The sequence below is a fragment of the Esox lucius genome, chromosome 12, assembly GCF_011004845.1.
Source record: "Esox lucius isolate fEsoLuc1 chromosome 12, fEsoLuc1.pri, whole genome shotgun sequence".
NCBI classification, from domain to species: Eukaryota; Metazoa; Chordata; class Actinopteri; order Esociformes; family Esocidae; genus Esox; species Esox lucius.
The window spans coordinates 8,959,232-8,974,616 of NC_047580.1; the positions used below are offsets into that span (position 1 = coordinate 8,959,232).

A 15,385-nucleotide genomic window follows, 5' to 3' on the forward strand; every position below is an offset into this window, starting at 1 on the left:
TATAATCATTCTATAGAGTCTCCTGAACATTTCCTACAATACATTCACCGCGGCGTGTAGAATAGTTTTTTTTTTATAGGCCAATATGTATTTCATATCCATTGAGTTGCATTGTGGCCAATGGGGTGGGTGGAGTAAAACACCAGCAACTATTGCAAATACAGAGTGCCCCTTGATTTCTTTGCATATAATAATTCTATAGAGTCTCCTGAACATTTCCTACAATACATTCACCGCGGCGTGTAGAATCGTTTTTTTTTTTATAGGCCAATATGTATTTCATATCCATTGAGTTGCATTGTGGCCAATGGAATGGGTGGAGTAAAACACCAGCAACAATTGCAAATACAGAGTGCCCCTTGATTTCTTTGCATATAATTACTCTATCCACCTTCCTTGACATTTCCTACAATACATTCACTGCGGCGTGTAGAATAGTTATTTTTTTATAGGCCAATATGTATTTCATATCCATTGAGTTGCATTGTGGAAAAAGAGGGTGTGGAAATATTGTGTTGCTAGATGTAGCACACTGTTCCCCATGATTAGACAGGTTTGTCTTACTCTACACATTCTCCTGGACATTTCCTACACTGCTTTCTCTGTGGAATATTCAATAGTTTATTAGTTATGAGGCAATATGTATTCCATATTCTGTCATTGGCATTGTCTGAATTTTACCCTTGGAACGTGTTTTAACACCCACTAACACCCACTTTTTATCGAAATTACTCTTAAATATGATCATATTTGAATTGTTGTCAATGTTTTGAGAGGTACATGTTCTCAAACAATTAATAAACTCAATTTATCTCCGTTTTTAATTAATTCGTTGGTCTCTTTTATTTTGAAAAATTCCAGATTTTCGTGACCCGGAAGTGTTTCTTTAATGTTGCTCACGAGATGCAGATCGAGTCTCAGGTCAGGTAAGACACCTACACTGTTCAGAAGGGATTTACAATGTGTTGATGCAGGTCCGAGGTTACAGAAAGGTGTGTGTGTACGTGTCTAGTTGTATGAAGTCTACGAACAGAGGTGGATGGCTCCGTCTTTAGGCTTACGCAAAATAAAGACGTAATTTACAAATCTGACAATTTTATTCATCCGTTTCCAAATTTGTATTTAAGGCATGATTAAATCAAATCAAAGCATAGAACTTGGAACATTAGATGTCAGGATATTTGCCCTCACAAGCCAAATGTAACTAAATTTTTAGTGTCATTTTGATCAAACCAAAATTAACCTTGTGAGTTCCAGATATTTCTTTGGAGTTGTCTTCCTTCATTATTTGTTCTCGCCTTAGATTTAGCAACTTCTGGTATTTCACTAGAGGTTCTCTAGATTCATTGCTTTCAAATGAGGTTGATGAAGCAGGAACCAAATGAGGAACGGTTACAAATACCCAGTGCTTAATTTGAACGGGATAGCGGTGCCTGTCAAGCATTATTTGTCGTTTTCCTTATACGTGCACTTTGCACTGTAAACATTCTACTACGATCGATCAGATGTCGATAAAGTTTCCTATTCCTCCAGACCTTGGTTCTAGCCGCAGCACCGTCTGAAGAGACTGGGAAAGTTTCAGCTTAGTATTTTCCAATGTTGCCTTTACCGATGTGTTACACATTGAATTGGTTTCCTTTGCTGGTTCAAGCAGCCCCTTACCAGGGGCGGAGCCAGACAATATAAACATTCGGGGTTTAGCCCAAACGTAGGGGGGTCCGTGGGTGGAGATTTTCCCCCCAATTACGTCAGCTAAATGCACTATTTTTCAGGCTGTTTGATATAACAGAATGCCTAAAATTCTATACACTATCTGGGAAAATGATTATAGTTACTCAGTAAAAAATAAATAAAAAATCACCCCGTAGAGGCTACAACCTATTTTGGATTTAATTGTTCTCCAGCTGTAGTGAATCCAAAACACCAAAAATGTTAAGGATGACTCATTTTCACCCCTGGCAACTAAAAAGAGGCAACCATTATCTGACTATTTTTAAGTTAGCCTACATAGGTAAAATTGGAATTTGGTGTAAACATCATTACTAATCTTAAGAGTTCAGTTCTGTTTAGTTTGTGCTTAACTGATAAATTTGCTACATCAGAATCCATGAAATGGAAAAAAGAACAATTGAAGCTTTAACTGCACAACACGGTTTATTGTGTATTTTTAAACAATACACAAGTAATAATAATGTAATATAATAAAACAATAAAAATCTGTTTTAAAACAAGAACAATTTATTAATTCATGCATTTTTATTTATACAAAAATTATCCTTAACAGGTAAAATAGAAACTTTGAAAGAAAGCAATATAGGTGAGGATGAAGGCCAGGTGAGGAGGGTAGTGATGGTGTCAAGTGGAAGAAGAGCGACAGCACTTCTGATAATCCTGCAAGAAATGATAAGCACAAATCAATCAGAGGCAAAACATACAACTAATAATCAAACAAACCTAACCTAACACCTTTTTAGGGGAAATGTTTTGGCCTATGTTATCCACCTTATTATTCACGGAAGAGTGGCACAGACATTTGTAAATGGAATGGGGCTGGCTTCCGATGTCATCCGCTTACAGTTATTTCTAGCTGTACAAAAAAGCTTTTTATGCTTCTTGTTATTGGAAACTGGTATTTTTCTACCTTACCCTATTATTTTGATGTATTGAATTGGTCATAATTGTAAACACTAGTTTGTAGCACAAATATTTTTATCATTAATAGCACTTTGTTATTCATCTTGTCATTTCCCTATGAACCGGAAGTCTCACACATTCACAGAAAATAGCTTACTTTGCTTCAAAGTTGAAAAATAAGGTGGATATACTGATTGCATGTTGTGTGGCATAAATGGATATCCATATGGACTATATGAGGGGTGGGGGGGAAAAAAACGATTCACATATGAATTACGATTCCATCTTCTGCGGATTCGAACCGATTCACAAATTTCAAAAATCAATCTAAATGTTTAATAATGTGATGATGTATTATGAATGCATATACTTATACTTGACTACCGAAGTTCATATCAATATCTTAACAAATAGAAATAGTCTTAGTAGTTTAATAGTTTAGTCAAGCACACATCAAGCTTTTCTTGTGATCTTTCCTTACAAGTAGGCTACTTTAGTTTTTACATACAAGAAACACATTCAACATGGACACGCAAGCGGTTTTCTGTGGTAACGAACAAATACCATTACCCGCCTATAAAGAGAATGAACATGTCCTGTATCAGAGGCTAAACTAATAAATATTGAGAAGGCAATGGCCTGTATTCTAAATCTCTGACTCCAAACAACCGGCCACTGATCAGGGCTGCGTTTCCCCAAAGCATTGTAACCTTAAATTGATTATAGAACAATTACCACAATGGTCTCTACGATCTATTTAGGCTTACAATGCTTTTGGGAAACGCAACCCAGATCCTGATAGTCAGTTCCTTCCATAGATATGTCTGTCGAATTGATGCTCACTCATTTTAATGATGAAAAAGACGCACGTGAGCTCACGCCAAGAGAGGCGAATATGAACGCCGATCAGAATTTCCCAGAATGCATAGAAAATCTACAGTAACATACTGTCAACTGTGTGCACAGTACATAATTGTTGAAAATACAAAATAATACTGTGTCTAAATGTAATCTAAATCTATAACTAAATCTACAGTAACATACTGTACATAGGTTATACAGTAAGAAACTGTTGAGAAAAACAGTATAATGCTGTGAAAACAACAAAAATTATTTACAGTGTACTGGTCACTTTTCTCCTACCTCTTTTTGTCGTAACTTCTCTTACTCATGCTCCACTCATCTCTGGAAATGTGTTCCACTGAAAGAAGAAAGTATAAACCAAAGAAAGTATAAGTGTTTCTGATCACAAACTTCCTCATCTCATCTTCATCCGCTTATCCGTATCGGGTCGCGGGGGCAGCAGCTCCAGCAGGGGACCCCAAACTTCCCTTTCCCGAGCTACATTTGCCAGCTCTGACTGGGGGATCCCGAGGCGGTCCCAGACCAGTGTCGAAATATAAGCTCTCCACCTGGTCCTGGGCCTACCTCGAGGTCTCCTTCCAGCTGGACGTGCCTGGAACACCTCCCTAGGGAGACGTCCTGGGGGCATCCTTACCAGATGCTCGAACCACCTCAACTGGCTCCTTTTGACACAAAGGAGCAGCGGCTCTACTCCGAGTTCCTCACGGATGGCTGAGCTTCTCACCCTATCCCTAAGGGAGAAGCCACAAACTTAAGATTCAAAAAAGATTAAATGCACATCTTATTCTCTTACATTTACTTCTGGCATCTGTGCTCCCCTTTACTCATCTGCTCTTCACTCCTTACTGCTAAACGCGTTTTCATCTCTTGTCCCTCTTCCAATTCACCTGCTTTCATATTTCATATCTTTTCATCTGCTTTTTTTCTTTTGTCATCTTCTGTTTCTGTTGCGGCAACATAAGGCTGTATCGACGTGGCTTTAATTGAGCGAATCTGTCAATAATGCTGTCAGGGTTGATTTCATTCAAATTGTCCTTTTCAGTTGACATGATGGCCAAGTCGTTGAGCCTGTCTTGACCCATTGTGTTCCTTAACCATGTATGAAGACGGCGCAACGCACAGAAGGAGCGTTCACAGCTGCAGCTGTTTACTGGAATCGTCAGGGCAACTTGGAAGAGAGCCTTCAGGCTGGGAAACATGTCTTCATCAAGCAGTTGGAACACAGTGGAGGTGTCAGGGATTGTCTCTTTCTCCATCCTTCTATTGATGAAACTTTTAGCCACTAGGAGTTCTTCTGGCTTCAACTGAATCTTATAATGGGAAGCAAGGCTTTTGAGGGCTTCTTCAGAGAGAAAGCTCTCTGTGGTTGGGTTGCAAGCATGAATACCTGACATAAGTGCTTCTCCCAGACCCATCCTGTCCAGGCATGGATAAAAAAAGCTGTTGTCTGAATTCATCTGAGGTGGTCAGATTGGAGGTTGACCCACAGGCTGACTCCACCACAAACCATCATATCTTTTTTGTTTTTGCCTGGGACCAACAGGGAGCTGGATGTCATTTGCCTCACATAAGGCCATGGCCCTCCTGAACACATCTTCACTACCAGAGTCTGTGCGGAGCTCTGTCAAAGTTTGAAGGACTGCCGTCTTGTACTGAACTGCTTTGCAGGGGGAAAAGTCCAAACTTTCCCCCTGCAGGTACCGGTGTAGACCTTCAGTTATGCCGAGGAGTTTGGAAAACAGAGTGTCTTTGTCTTGCAGAGCTTTGACCGGATCCCTAGGGCCATGGATGTGTTCATGTTGCTGAGACACGCTAAAATGGCAGAAAGGTTGTTCAAGACAGCATTGACAGACCTCACCTGGCACGCGCATCTTGTTGTGGAGAGCTGCACAAGTTCAGATGGCCTTAATCCAAGTTCTTTCTGGATTTCTATGAACTTGTTGTGGTTCACAAGTGAGTTGCTGAAAAATGTGTACACATTCTCCAGCAGTTCAAAGAATGCGGTAGCTTCAGGTATAGCTTTGCATGTGTAGCACAAAACAAGGTTGAGTTTGTGTGCATAGCAGTGTACATACACTGCTTCAGGGTGTCGCTCTCTGAAGCGGGCTTGGACACCGCCCACTGCTCCACTCATGACAGATGCCCCATCATAGGCTTGTGCAACACACAGTAGGTCACCCAAGTTGTGGGACTGTAACATTGCCTCTATCTTATCTGCAATGGACTTTGCAACCTCCGAAGCCCAAGAAAACACTCTCGCACTACGCCCTTTTGCGTAACAAAACGCACACAGACTGGCCTCGTCTGCCATCTTTGCAATCTTCATTTGCTTGATGATGCTTTCTGTGATTTATTGGTTATCATTTCATTGGGAAAAATTAGAGAGTTAAATGGTATGAGAAGGGGGAGTATATTCTTGTAGAAATGGGTGTTTAAAGAGCTTCATACATTCAATAAAGTTGCCTTGATTCTGGCTAGATTCCTGCTCATCATGCCCCTGGAATGGGATTTTTTCCCTAAAAAGGTGGTTGCTGCCACAATATGGTGAAGGTACTGGCGCCTCTCTGAGATTTCTGCTGCACTACCAGTTTTCAGCTGCTCAATTACATCCCCATGAGTTTTTGTGATTTTAAAACCCTGCCAGCATGTCATGGTGGAAATGTGGAGGGCACTTCTTTCATGCTCCCGGAAGGATTCCAAAGCCCTCCTCCAATTTGAAAACCCAGAGCAAGTGAGTGCATCTTTATTAGCGTGAATGTTTTGCCTTCCGAACAGGCGACATGAAAAACAAAATACGCAGTTTCTGGTTACAGAGTACTCCAGCCATTTAAATCGCTCAAACCATGTTTGTTAAATGCTCTTTGTTGAGCTCCAAACTGGCTGAGGGGGTACTGTGGGAGATGAACCTGCTTTGGGCCACTTTCCGGAATCCCTAGATCACTAACTTCAGTTAATCCACCTGCTGTCCCTTGATGTGATGCCTGTCCTTCCTCTTCCCTAGCTGACTCATCTGAGTGACAAAATAATCCCTCAAACACAGTAAAATCAGAAAACATTTGCTAGCGAGTAGTGATGGGTGGATGAAGCATTTATGAAGCTTTGGAGCATTTTTTTTTTCTTCATTTGTGACGAAAAAGAGTGGAAGCTCGGGCGGCTTCAAACCCGGCAAACACAGTGGTATCTGGTGGCGTGTAAAACTTATAACAGCCCTTTTAGACTGGGGCCAAAACGCCACCATAACTCGCTAATAATAATTTAAGTCTGATGTGTGCAATACAAGTTCCAAAGACCTGCCTCTTATTATTAAATATGTAAACTTTTTGTTCAGAATTTCTGCATTAAATATAGATGATATTGTGTAATATGTTACAGTAAAATAATGATGCGTTGTCCAAAAAGCTTACATATAAAATTGTGGACAGTGATATTCATTTAATTAGCAATACTCTGCTGCTACTTTTTATTCATTATTACTGTTCACCATGACAATAGACTCTGTGCACCAGCGTTGTGACGAACTTCCGCTTTTGTCTAGAAGTCGGTATTGCAGTTTCCGGTTTACTTACTATTACTCATCCGCATTAGTAAACACCTAAACTCACAACAAGATGAGTGATGCTGAAAAAAAAGAAATATAATGTACGTGACTCATTTAAGTTTCAAGGTAAAAGTGGGGCATCATTTTAATCAGGAGAATGTCCTCTTTTTAATTTTAATAAAATATGGCTTGCGCCATTCAATTACTTCAAACGCTAGACTAGAAATAGAAAAGGTGATTTTTTTATATACTTCCACATAACGCAGATTTAAGCGCAATTAATACCATATAGGACCAGATGTTTACTTCCTAGGACAGTTGTTATTTTTCAGTTTCGTTGTGAAATGAGGTGCTTTTTTGATGCTATGGAATTTTAAGCTTCATTCAGGTTAGAAGAGGCTGAACAAAGGTTCGTTTCAATTCACTTGCTATGGGGACGCGCTAGCGTTCCAGCTCAGCCAGCGTTCTTTTGCCGTTTTTGAGGCTAGGGTGAATTTTTATGTGTTCTATTGTCCTGCCTAATACTACGTTAAAAAGGAACACGTTGCTAACTAGCTTAGCCGATAGCCGGCTGGCACACCACAGTAAACTACTTACCCTCGTAGTTGTGCAGATAACTCCATACGTAGAGTTTGAATCCCTTGTTCCGCTTGCTTGTTGGAGTAGGGCACCAGGCATCAACAATTCGATGGACATCACTAATGCTTATTTTAGGCAGGTCTTGGAGACATCTACTAAAAACTGAAATTTGGGGCGACGCGGGTGATCGCCTTAAGTAAACCGTAAAATGATATGCCGACATCTGGCTAAAGCGGAAGTTCGTCCATACACTTGTGCACATTGCCTATTCCTTTAATTATGTAAATACTAATACGTTTATTACATTATTACTGGCGCATCTCAAACATTTTTAATATTGTGGAAAAGGTCATTGTGCTGCACCATGTGATGGTTATTCCATCGATCGACACTCTTAAAGGAGTAAGAAACAGAGACAAAATTCTCATGGCACAATCATTTTATTATTATTTGCAAATAAGAGTGACTCGTCAAACGCTTACAAACATAATCGTCCGAGGAGTCTCTGCCGTAAGACATGAACAATCTGTTTTTATTTCAAATTTTAGAGGGAGTGTGGTAAGTTGTTGCCATCTGTCTTGTGTAACATTTACCCAAAGGGCGGGCTGTCCCCCCACCTTATCCTTATCAACTCCTGAGGAGACACAATGTCTGGATAATCAACAGAGACACTTTTATACAGATTTACGAGTAACCCTCTAATCCACCGGTGCCGGTCAAGGATGTCTCCTATTCAAACACCAGATCCCTCTCGGCATATTTAACTAGTAACTCATTCATACATGTATAGGTCGACCAAGAATACATCAGTTCAAGTATTTCCCCAACAACCACCAGAACAAGAATGACAGATTAAATATTATTTTTTTTTTTGAGTTGATTAGCTGATAAGAGATCTTGTCAGGTCGTATAAAAAAGTATTTGTTCTAAAACTCTAATACATTTGTACTGGAGTTTTGATTTACATGAGCTGTAAGCCATTATCATCAAGATTAAAACAATAAAATTAAAATATTTTACTTTTTATGTAATGAATGTAGAATATATTAAAGATGTACTTTTTAAATTAAAGTATGGGGTATTGATGCATGTGATATTGATGCATGTGATATTGGAATTTTTGTCATCAGGAGGATGACATGTCTTTCTGATCTTCTTTATCACTATATTTCTCAATTAGTCTCTCTTCTTATCCCACTAATGTGCCAAGATTAGCTGTAAAACATGCCCTGAGATAACTTAGCATTTGATACAAGCTGTGTGTTTCGGTTTTACGAGTACCCCCCCCCCCAACACCCCTACCCCCCCTGTGTACATGACAAATCATCAGACAAATCATCCGCCCATCTATATTAGCAACTAATTTCTCTTAATAACAACTAATAATGTTAACTCGCTGGCTAGCCAGCAATATAGTCACTTATCTCAAGTGTTACAACAGCGGATTCACAAACCTGCAACACTTGTCCGCGGTTCGTCTGACGCTGCTTCTGAATCACTCTCCGGCCGGTGAGGTCTGTTACTAGTGTTCCTGTTCCGTATAGAAAACGTTGTTATATCCATAACTTCAGCCGGTTAGCCAGTAAGCTTGTGACACCGATGAAACATACAACATGACAACATGCATGACAACATGCATGACAACATGCATGACAACATGCATGACAACATGCATGACAACATGCATGACAACATGCATGACAACATGCATGATAACATGCATGACAACAGCCCGCCAGCCCCTGATGACAAGTTAATGACGAAGAAGAAGATTTATATTATTCTTCGTTAGTTTTTATTGGCAGTTGGCAAACTGAGCAGTTGGTAATAGAGCTTTTGTTTCATTTTTTGCTGCTCCAGTCAGAAAGACTGAGAGGAAATCAAACAAAGTTGAAGTTATTTTAAAAAACCTAAAAGTCCACCCCCCCCCGCTCCACCGCTGCCCCTTACAAGTGAAGAATGATTAGTACCCTTTGTGTCCCCTCAGGAATGTTTTGATTACTTACTTAGGCCCGGAAGTATTAGGATGCAGACTAAATTTTCATAATTCCATCTCTGTATGCCGCCACAATGGATTTGAAATGAAATAACCAAGATGCAGTTGAAGTGCAGACTTACAACTTTAATTCAAGGGATTGAAGAAAAATACAGTATGAAACGTTTAGGAATTGCAAACTTTTTCATTCACAGTCCCCTTATTTCAGGGGCTCAAATGTAATTGGACAAATTAGCACAATTAATAATGAAATGTTCATTTTTAATACTTTGTTGTGAATCCTTTGCAGGCAATGACTGCATGAAGTCTGGAACGCATGGACATCACCAAACGCTGGATTTCCTCCTTTGTGATGCTTTGCCAGGCCTTTACTACAGCTGTCTCCAGTTGTTGCTTGTTCGTGGGTCTTTCTGTCTTAAGTTTTGTCTTCAGCAAGTGAAATGCAATGCTCAATCGGGTTGAGGTCAGGTGAATGACTCGGCCATTGCAGAATATTTCACTTCTTAAAAAAACCCTGGGTTGCTTTAGCAGGATGTTTTGGGTCATTGTCCATCTGTAAATTTAAGCGCAGTCAAATAAACTTCACAGAATTGTATCCCTATACCCTTCAGAATTTATCTGTCTGCTTCTGTTTTATCATAAAAAAACACAAGTGGCCCAGTACTATTGGAAGCCATGCATGCCCATGCCATCACACTACCTCCACCGTGTTTTACAGATGATGTGGTGTGCTTCGGATCATGAGCCATTCCAAGTCTTCACACTTTTTTCTTTCCATCATTCTAGTATAGATTAATCTTAGTTTCACCTGCCCAAAGAATGCTGTTCCAGAACTGGGCTGGCTTTAATAGATGTTTTCTGTTCTTGAGGCTTATGAATGGTTTGCACCTTGTGGTGAACCCTCTGTATTTGCTCTCGTGAAGTCTTCTATTCATGGTAGACTTGGATAATGATACCTCCTACCTCCTGGTGAGTGTTCTTCACTTGGCTGGATGTTGTGAAGGTGTTTGTCTTTACCATGTAAAGGATCCTACGATCATCCACCACTGTTGTCTTCCATGGACGTTCAGGCCTTTTTGTGTTGCAGAGCTCACCAGTGCGTAATTTTTTTCTCAGAATGTACCAAACTGTTGATTTGGCCACTCCTAATGTTCCTGCTATTTATCAGATGGCTTTTTTTTTTTGCAGCCTAAGGAGGTCCTGTTTCACTTTTAGTAAGAGCTCCTTTGTGTTGTGGGTTCACAGCAACAGCTTCCAAATGTGAATGCCACACATGAAATCAACTCCAGACCTTTTACCTGCTTAATTGATGAAGAAATAATAAAGGAATAGCCCTCACCTCTCCATGAAACAGCTTTTGAGTCAATTGTCCAATTACTTTCGGTCCCTTGAAAAAGAGGAGGCCACATATTAAAGAGCTGTAATTCCTAAACCAATTTTTATTTGAATACTCTCGAATTTAAGCTGAGAGACTGCACTTTAAGTGCATATTCATTATTTAACGGTAACTTGAATATATTTTGGTAAACAGACAAAATAACAAAACTTGTGTCAGTGTCCAATTATTTCTGGACCTAACTGTATAACAAACTGGCTTTTACAATACTAAAAGCTTTTTTTTGTTCATAGCGCTCACCTTGTGTGATGTAAAATTGTTAAAAGTTGTAGATTGTTCCTCGTGAGGAGAAGAACCTATTTTGCCACAAGAACCCATACATTTTCAAATTTAGATTTTACTTAAATATATTAAGTCTTCACTGATAGAATGATTGATCTGCAGAAAACTTGGCATGTAGCATATGTGGACGAGGTCCTAACACCACTACATTTTCCAGGCTTTACTGACCACTGAATTTTCAATTGGGGGCGATGTCCAACACATAAATTGCTATAAATCCGTCAGAGAAAGGCAGATCCTAATTAAACTTAATGGACATGTTCCCAATAAGGTTAAGACACTATGAGCGCAAACACGTTCACCAAAACCACATACAGGCGCTTTAAATGCTATGTTTTTATATTTTCTAAACCATTTAACATGTGTAAAATATGAGCTCTCATTGGCTCATGTTATCCCAGAAATCTTGAATAAATTAAGCTGTACAAAGAACACCTGTTTTCATTTAAACCTAATATAAAATATCTGCAGTACATGGAGGCAACCAGGGTACTAAACTATAAGGCAGAATAAGTGTCTTTAAAAGAAAAACCACTGTAATTTAAACTTCAACCAAAAAATTAATATCTTTGTCTCATGGCAAAATGTGTAGAAATACAGGACATAAGCTGTAAAGCTACAATAATAAAAACATATCTGTGCCCATAAAATAATTTGTAGAGGGGAGGGTGTGTGTATGTGTTTATCTGGGACATGGAGAAGCTGTGCTGTTGCGTTTAACAAGTTTCTCACTGATCAAAGGTTCATGCATTAGGTGAAAGACCTGGGCCTCACACACTTCACAGTCTCTGTAGCTGCGTCTCTGGTCAGGTAAGACCAAACTACACTGTTCAAGGGAAATGTACACAGTGTGTTGATGACTGTGCAGGTTGGCATGGCCATGGTTGGCATGGCCATGGTTGGCATGGCCAAGGCTGGTGTGTCAAGAGTTAGCTCAAACCTGTGTCCAGCGGCCATGCTAACTGTTAGCTTCCACCTAGTGGTGTTGTCTGGTAATGTAAGGGCCTCCTTAAGAATTGCTAGGGACACATGAAATGCTGTGAGGGATAGAAGAAAAGCCTTTCAGACCTGGACAAGATCCATAACAAGCAGCCCCCTGCTTGTTATGGAAAGAAAAATGCAAGCAAGCAAGCACGTTTATTTATATAGCACAATTCATACATTGAAGCAATTTGATGGGTTGAGAGAGGAATGTGTGAGCATATTAAGAGATAAGTCAATGTGTAACCAACTTATTCTGCCTGAGGTTTCTTACTCTGAAAAAGGGGTAAGTCAGATTTTTTTGTTTGTATGAATTGTATCATTGCAGTGCCTAGGTTCACTTTGCTTGAATAGTGATGGACTTAACCTCATATCCTAGTCCCATTACTTGTGTTCTGTTGCAAATACGTCTCAATTTTACAGATGGAGCTTCCACCGAGACCAAAACTCTTTGACTTTCATGGAGTCTACATGACCAACTACTTCACTGATAATTGGGACAATGTCCAGAACTTCCAGGCCAGGCCAAATGACATTATCATCGCTACCTATCCCAAAGCAGGTCTTTCTTAGTCTCATGTAGAGACGTAATTCTTTTAAGTATTTGGACAGCTTGTTTAGCGTTCTAAACTGCTGCCTCAGCTACACACAAAACGCAACGGCATGGGTTTGACTCCAGCCCACTGCAATTAATTACACTGTCCTTTGTCTCACCCCACCTTCCTGTTTAATAAAGCATCAAATGTGGCTGAAATAAGTGGATGACCATGCTCTCCATGTAATCTCCTATCAGGGACCACCTGGGTATCCTACATTCTGGACCAGCTGTATTTTGGCCAGTCTGCCCCAGAGAGTCTGACAACTCTCACTGAAAGAGTACCGTTCCTGGAGATGAATATTCCTCTGATTCCTTCAGGTTAGAACAGAGAAATTGAAAACCTAAACAGACTTCTCGCATTTTATAAATCTCCTGTTTAGAATGTTGATTGTCGAGTACTAACGAAATACAACATCGAGACAGGATTTGGCAGCTAAAGTATTACGTTTGTCCTAGGGGTTGAGACGCTGGACAAGTTACCCACCTCTCCTCGCCTCATCAAGACTCACCTCCCTGTCCAGTTCATGCCCAGGTCCTTCTGGGAGCAGGACTGCAGGGTACATTACAGTAATGGGTAATTGTGCTCAATGTTTCTCCATTAAATGACCACTATTTTAATACATCTGTGTTTATGCAGGTGGTGTACGTGGCTCGTAATGCCAAGGACAGTGTAGTGTCTTATTTCCACTTTGACCGTATGAACATGGCCCAACCTGAGCCAGGAGACTGGAACAACTTCTTACAGAGATTCATGGATGGAAAGAGTGAGTGAACGAGAGAATAAAGGAGTGAATGAATGAGTAGTGATGATAGTCACCTTACATTCTAAGGATGTGGGTACTCTACTCTTCTTCAGTGGTGTTTGGACCCTGGTATGACCATGTGACCGGCTGGTGGGAGAAGAAACAGACTCACTCTAAAATCCACTACATGTTTTATGAAGACATGATAGAGGTTAGTAGAATAACTACATCTGTTATATGAAGACATGATAGAGGTTAGTAGAATAACTACATCTGTTATATGAAGACATGATAGAGGTTAGTAGAATAACTACATCTGTTCTATGAAGACATGATAGAGGTGATTAGAATAATTATACTTGTACCATGAAATTGCAAAATTATTTTAAGATTATGAAGCACATGTACATAAAGAATGTCTGTAGTTGTATATTGATAATCACAGACTTTACAGCAGCAGCCCCCTGGGGGTTGGTGGGGGTACTGCTGGGGTTCTGCCGGCCCAAAAACAATGTGTTTATTTGCAGGATATGGGACGGGAGCTGGACGGACTATGCTCCTTCCTGGGTTTGTCTCCTTCAGAGGAGGAGAAGGAGAGAGTGATAGAAGGATGTCACTTTGACAACATGAAGAATAATAGTATGACCAACTACTCCACTGACCTAGTCATGGACTTCAACATATCCCCTTTTATGCGAAAAGGTTTGGTGTGTGTGTGTGTGTGCGTGTGGTTGTGAGAGATTAACCAACATCAAACTGCTGGAATACAGCTCATTCACTTACTAAAGCAAATGCATGAGTTTAAAGCTTCGAGGGACAATGTCATTGCAGACACAGACAGGAAAATATGAAAGAAATGGCTAAATAATATTTGTCTCTGTGTATGCCTGTCTTGCTTCAGGAAAGGTTGGTGACTGGAAGAACCATTTCACTGTGGCTCAGAGTGAACAGTTTGATGAAGACTATCAGAAGAAGATGAACAACAGTCAACTCCGATTTCGTTCAACTTTTTAGAACTGACTTGACAACTTTAATGCTATGTAAAATAATACCACCCAGCTACTGTGAATGAATAAAACATGGCATCACAAACAGTTTCATATTTCTTATATTTATTTGAAACCCGATATGATGCTGCAGCACAAAATAACACTGTACAAACTTCATATAGAAACAAGAGTAAATGAGAAGATGAATGAGGACGTTGTAAAACCAGCAAATAATGTACCTCCGCACTGTGGCTAGTTTAAGATGGAGACGGAGGAGGACAGATTGGTTATCTGTACTATGACATGCACTGTATAGGCTGAAGAAATGACACAAACATCCCCATGACGGCCAATAACTGATGTCATCCTAACCCAACCAAATAGGCTACTGAAAAAACAGGCAGATAGCTGACACAGGGTCAGATGTCCTTCACCCACCTTAATGGTTAAGGTTAGAATTAGGGATCAGGTCATCTGATCCTAGGTCTGTTGTCATGGGGAAGTTTTCTACTGTAACATTGTGCTTATTCATGTGTTTTTTTAATTTTTTTAACCCATTAACTCCTGCCGAAGCACCACAGAAAACGATGAAAGTAATTGGAGAAACAGCAAAGTACACTGAAATCTGATGGGGTCACTGCAATGTAGACAACAACACGAGCCCATTGTACTATACTGGAAATATCCAACAGAATTTCACATCACAGGAAGATACTGACCCTGAGGAAAACAGGAAACAGAAAAAAGTTGACCCTATGACCCCGGGACCTGGGTCACTGTCTATG

At 40.0% G+C, this 15,385-nt stretch overlaps 1 protein-coding gene and 1 long non-coding RNA gene across 5 annotated transcripts; one reads left to right on the forward strand and one right to left on the reverse strand.

The window, feature by feature from the left end:
* The first annotated feature begins 905 nt into the window (after positions 1 to 905).
* On the forward strand, positions 906 to 14,703 carry LOC105028991 (cytosolic sulfotransferase 2-like). 4 transcript variants are annotated; one of them, XM_034295762.1, is made up of 8 exons: positions 906 to 926; positions 12,694 to 12,832; positions 13,064 to 13,186; positions 13,325 to 13,425; positions 13,506 to 13,632; positions 13,725 to 13,822; positions 14,139 to 14,313; positions 14,513 to 14,703. In XM_034295762.1, exons 2-8 carry the CDS (start codon positions 12,694 to 12,696, stop codon positions 14,623 to 14,625), a joined length of 876 nt encoding a protein of 291 aa, XP_034151653.1. In that variant the 5' UTR covers positions 906 to 926; the 3' UTR covers positions 14,626 to 14,703. The 4 variants fall into 4 exon arrangements, with proteins under 4 accessions (XP_034151653.1, XP_034151651.1, XP_034151650.1 ...); XM_034295759.1 differs by lacking the exon at positions 906 to 926 and adding an exon at positions 11,148 to 12,556; XM_034295761.1 differs by lacking the exon at positions 906 to 926 and adding an exon at positions 11,149 to 12,099.
* On the reverse strand, positions 2,226 to 4,378 carry LOC117595368. The gene is made up of 3 exons (XR_004576572.1): positions 4,292 to 4,378; positions 3,778 to 3,835; positions 2,226 to 2,391 (listed from the first exon to the last, which is right to left on the reverse strand). It is a non-coding gene; the product is annotated as an uncharacterized LOC117595368 (long non-coding RNA).
* Positions 14,704 to 15,385: the final 682 nt, after the last annotated feature.

Coding starts and splice junctions, on each gene's coding strand:
- LOC105028991 (XM_034295759.1), top strand. CDS start 12,395: ATGGAAAGAAAAATGCAAGCAAGCAAGCACGTTTATTTATATAGCACA. Junction 13,187..13,324: donor TATTCCTCTGATTCCTTCAG/GTTAGAACAGAG, acceptor CGTTTGTCCTAG/GGGTTGAGACGCTGGACAAG. Junction 14,314..14,512: donor ATCCCCTTTTATGCGAAAAG/GTTTGGTGTGTG, acceptor GTCTTGCTTCAG/GAAAGGTTGGTGACTGGAAG.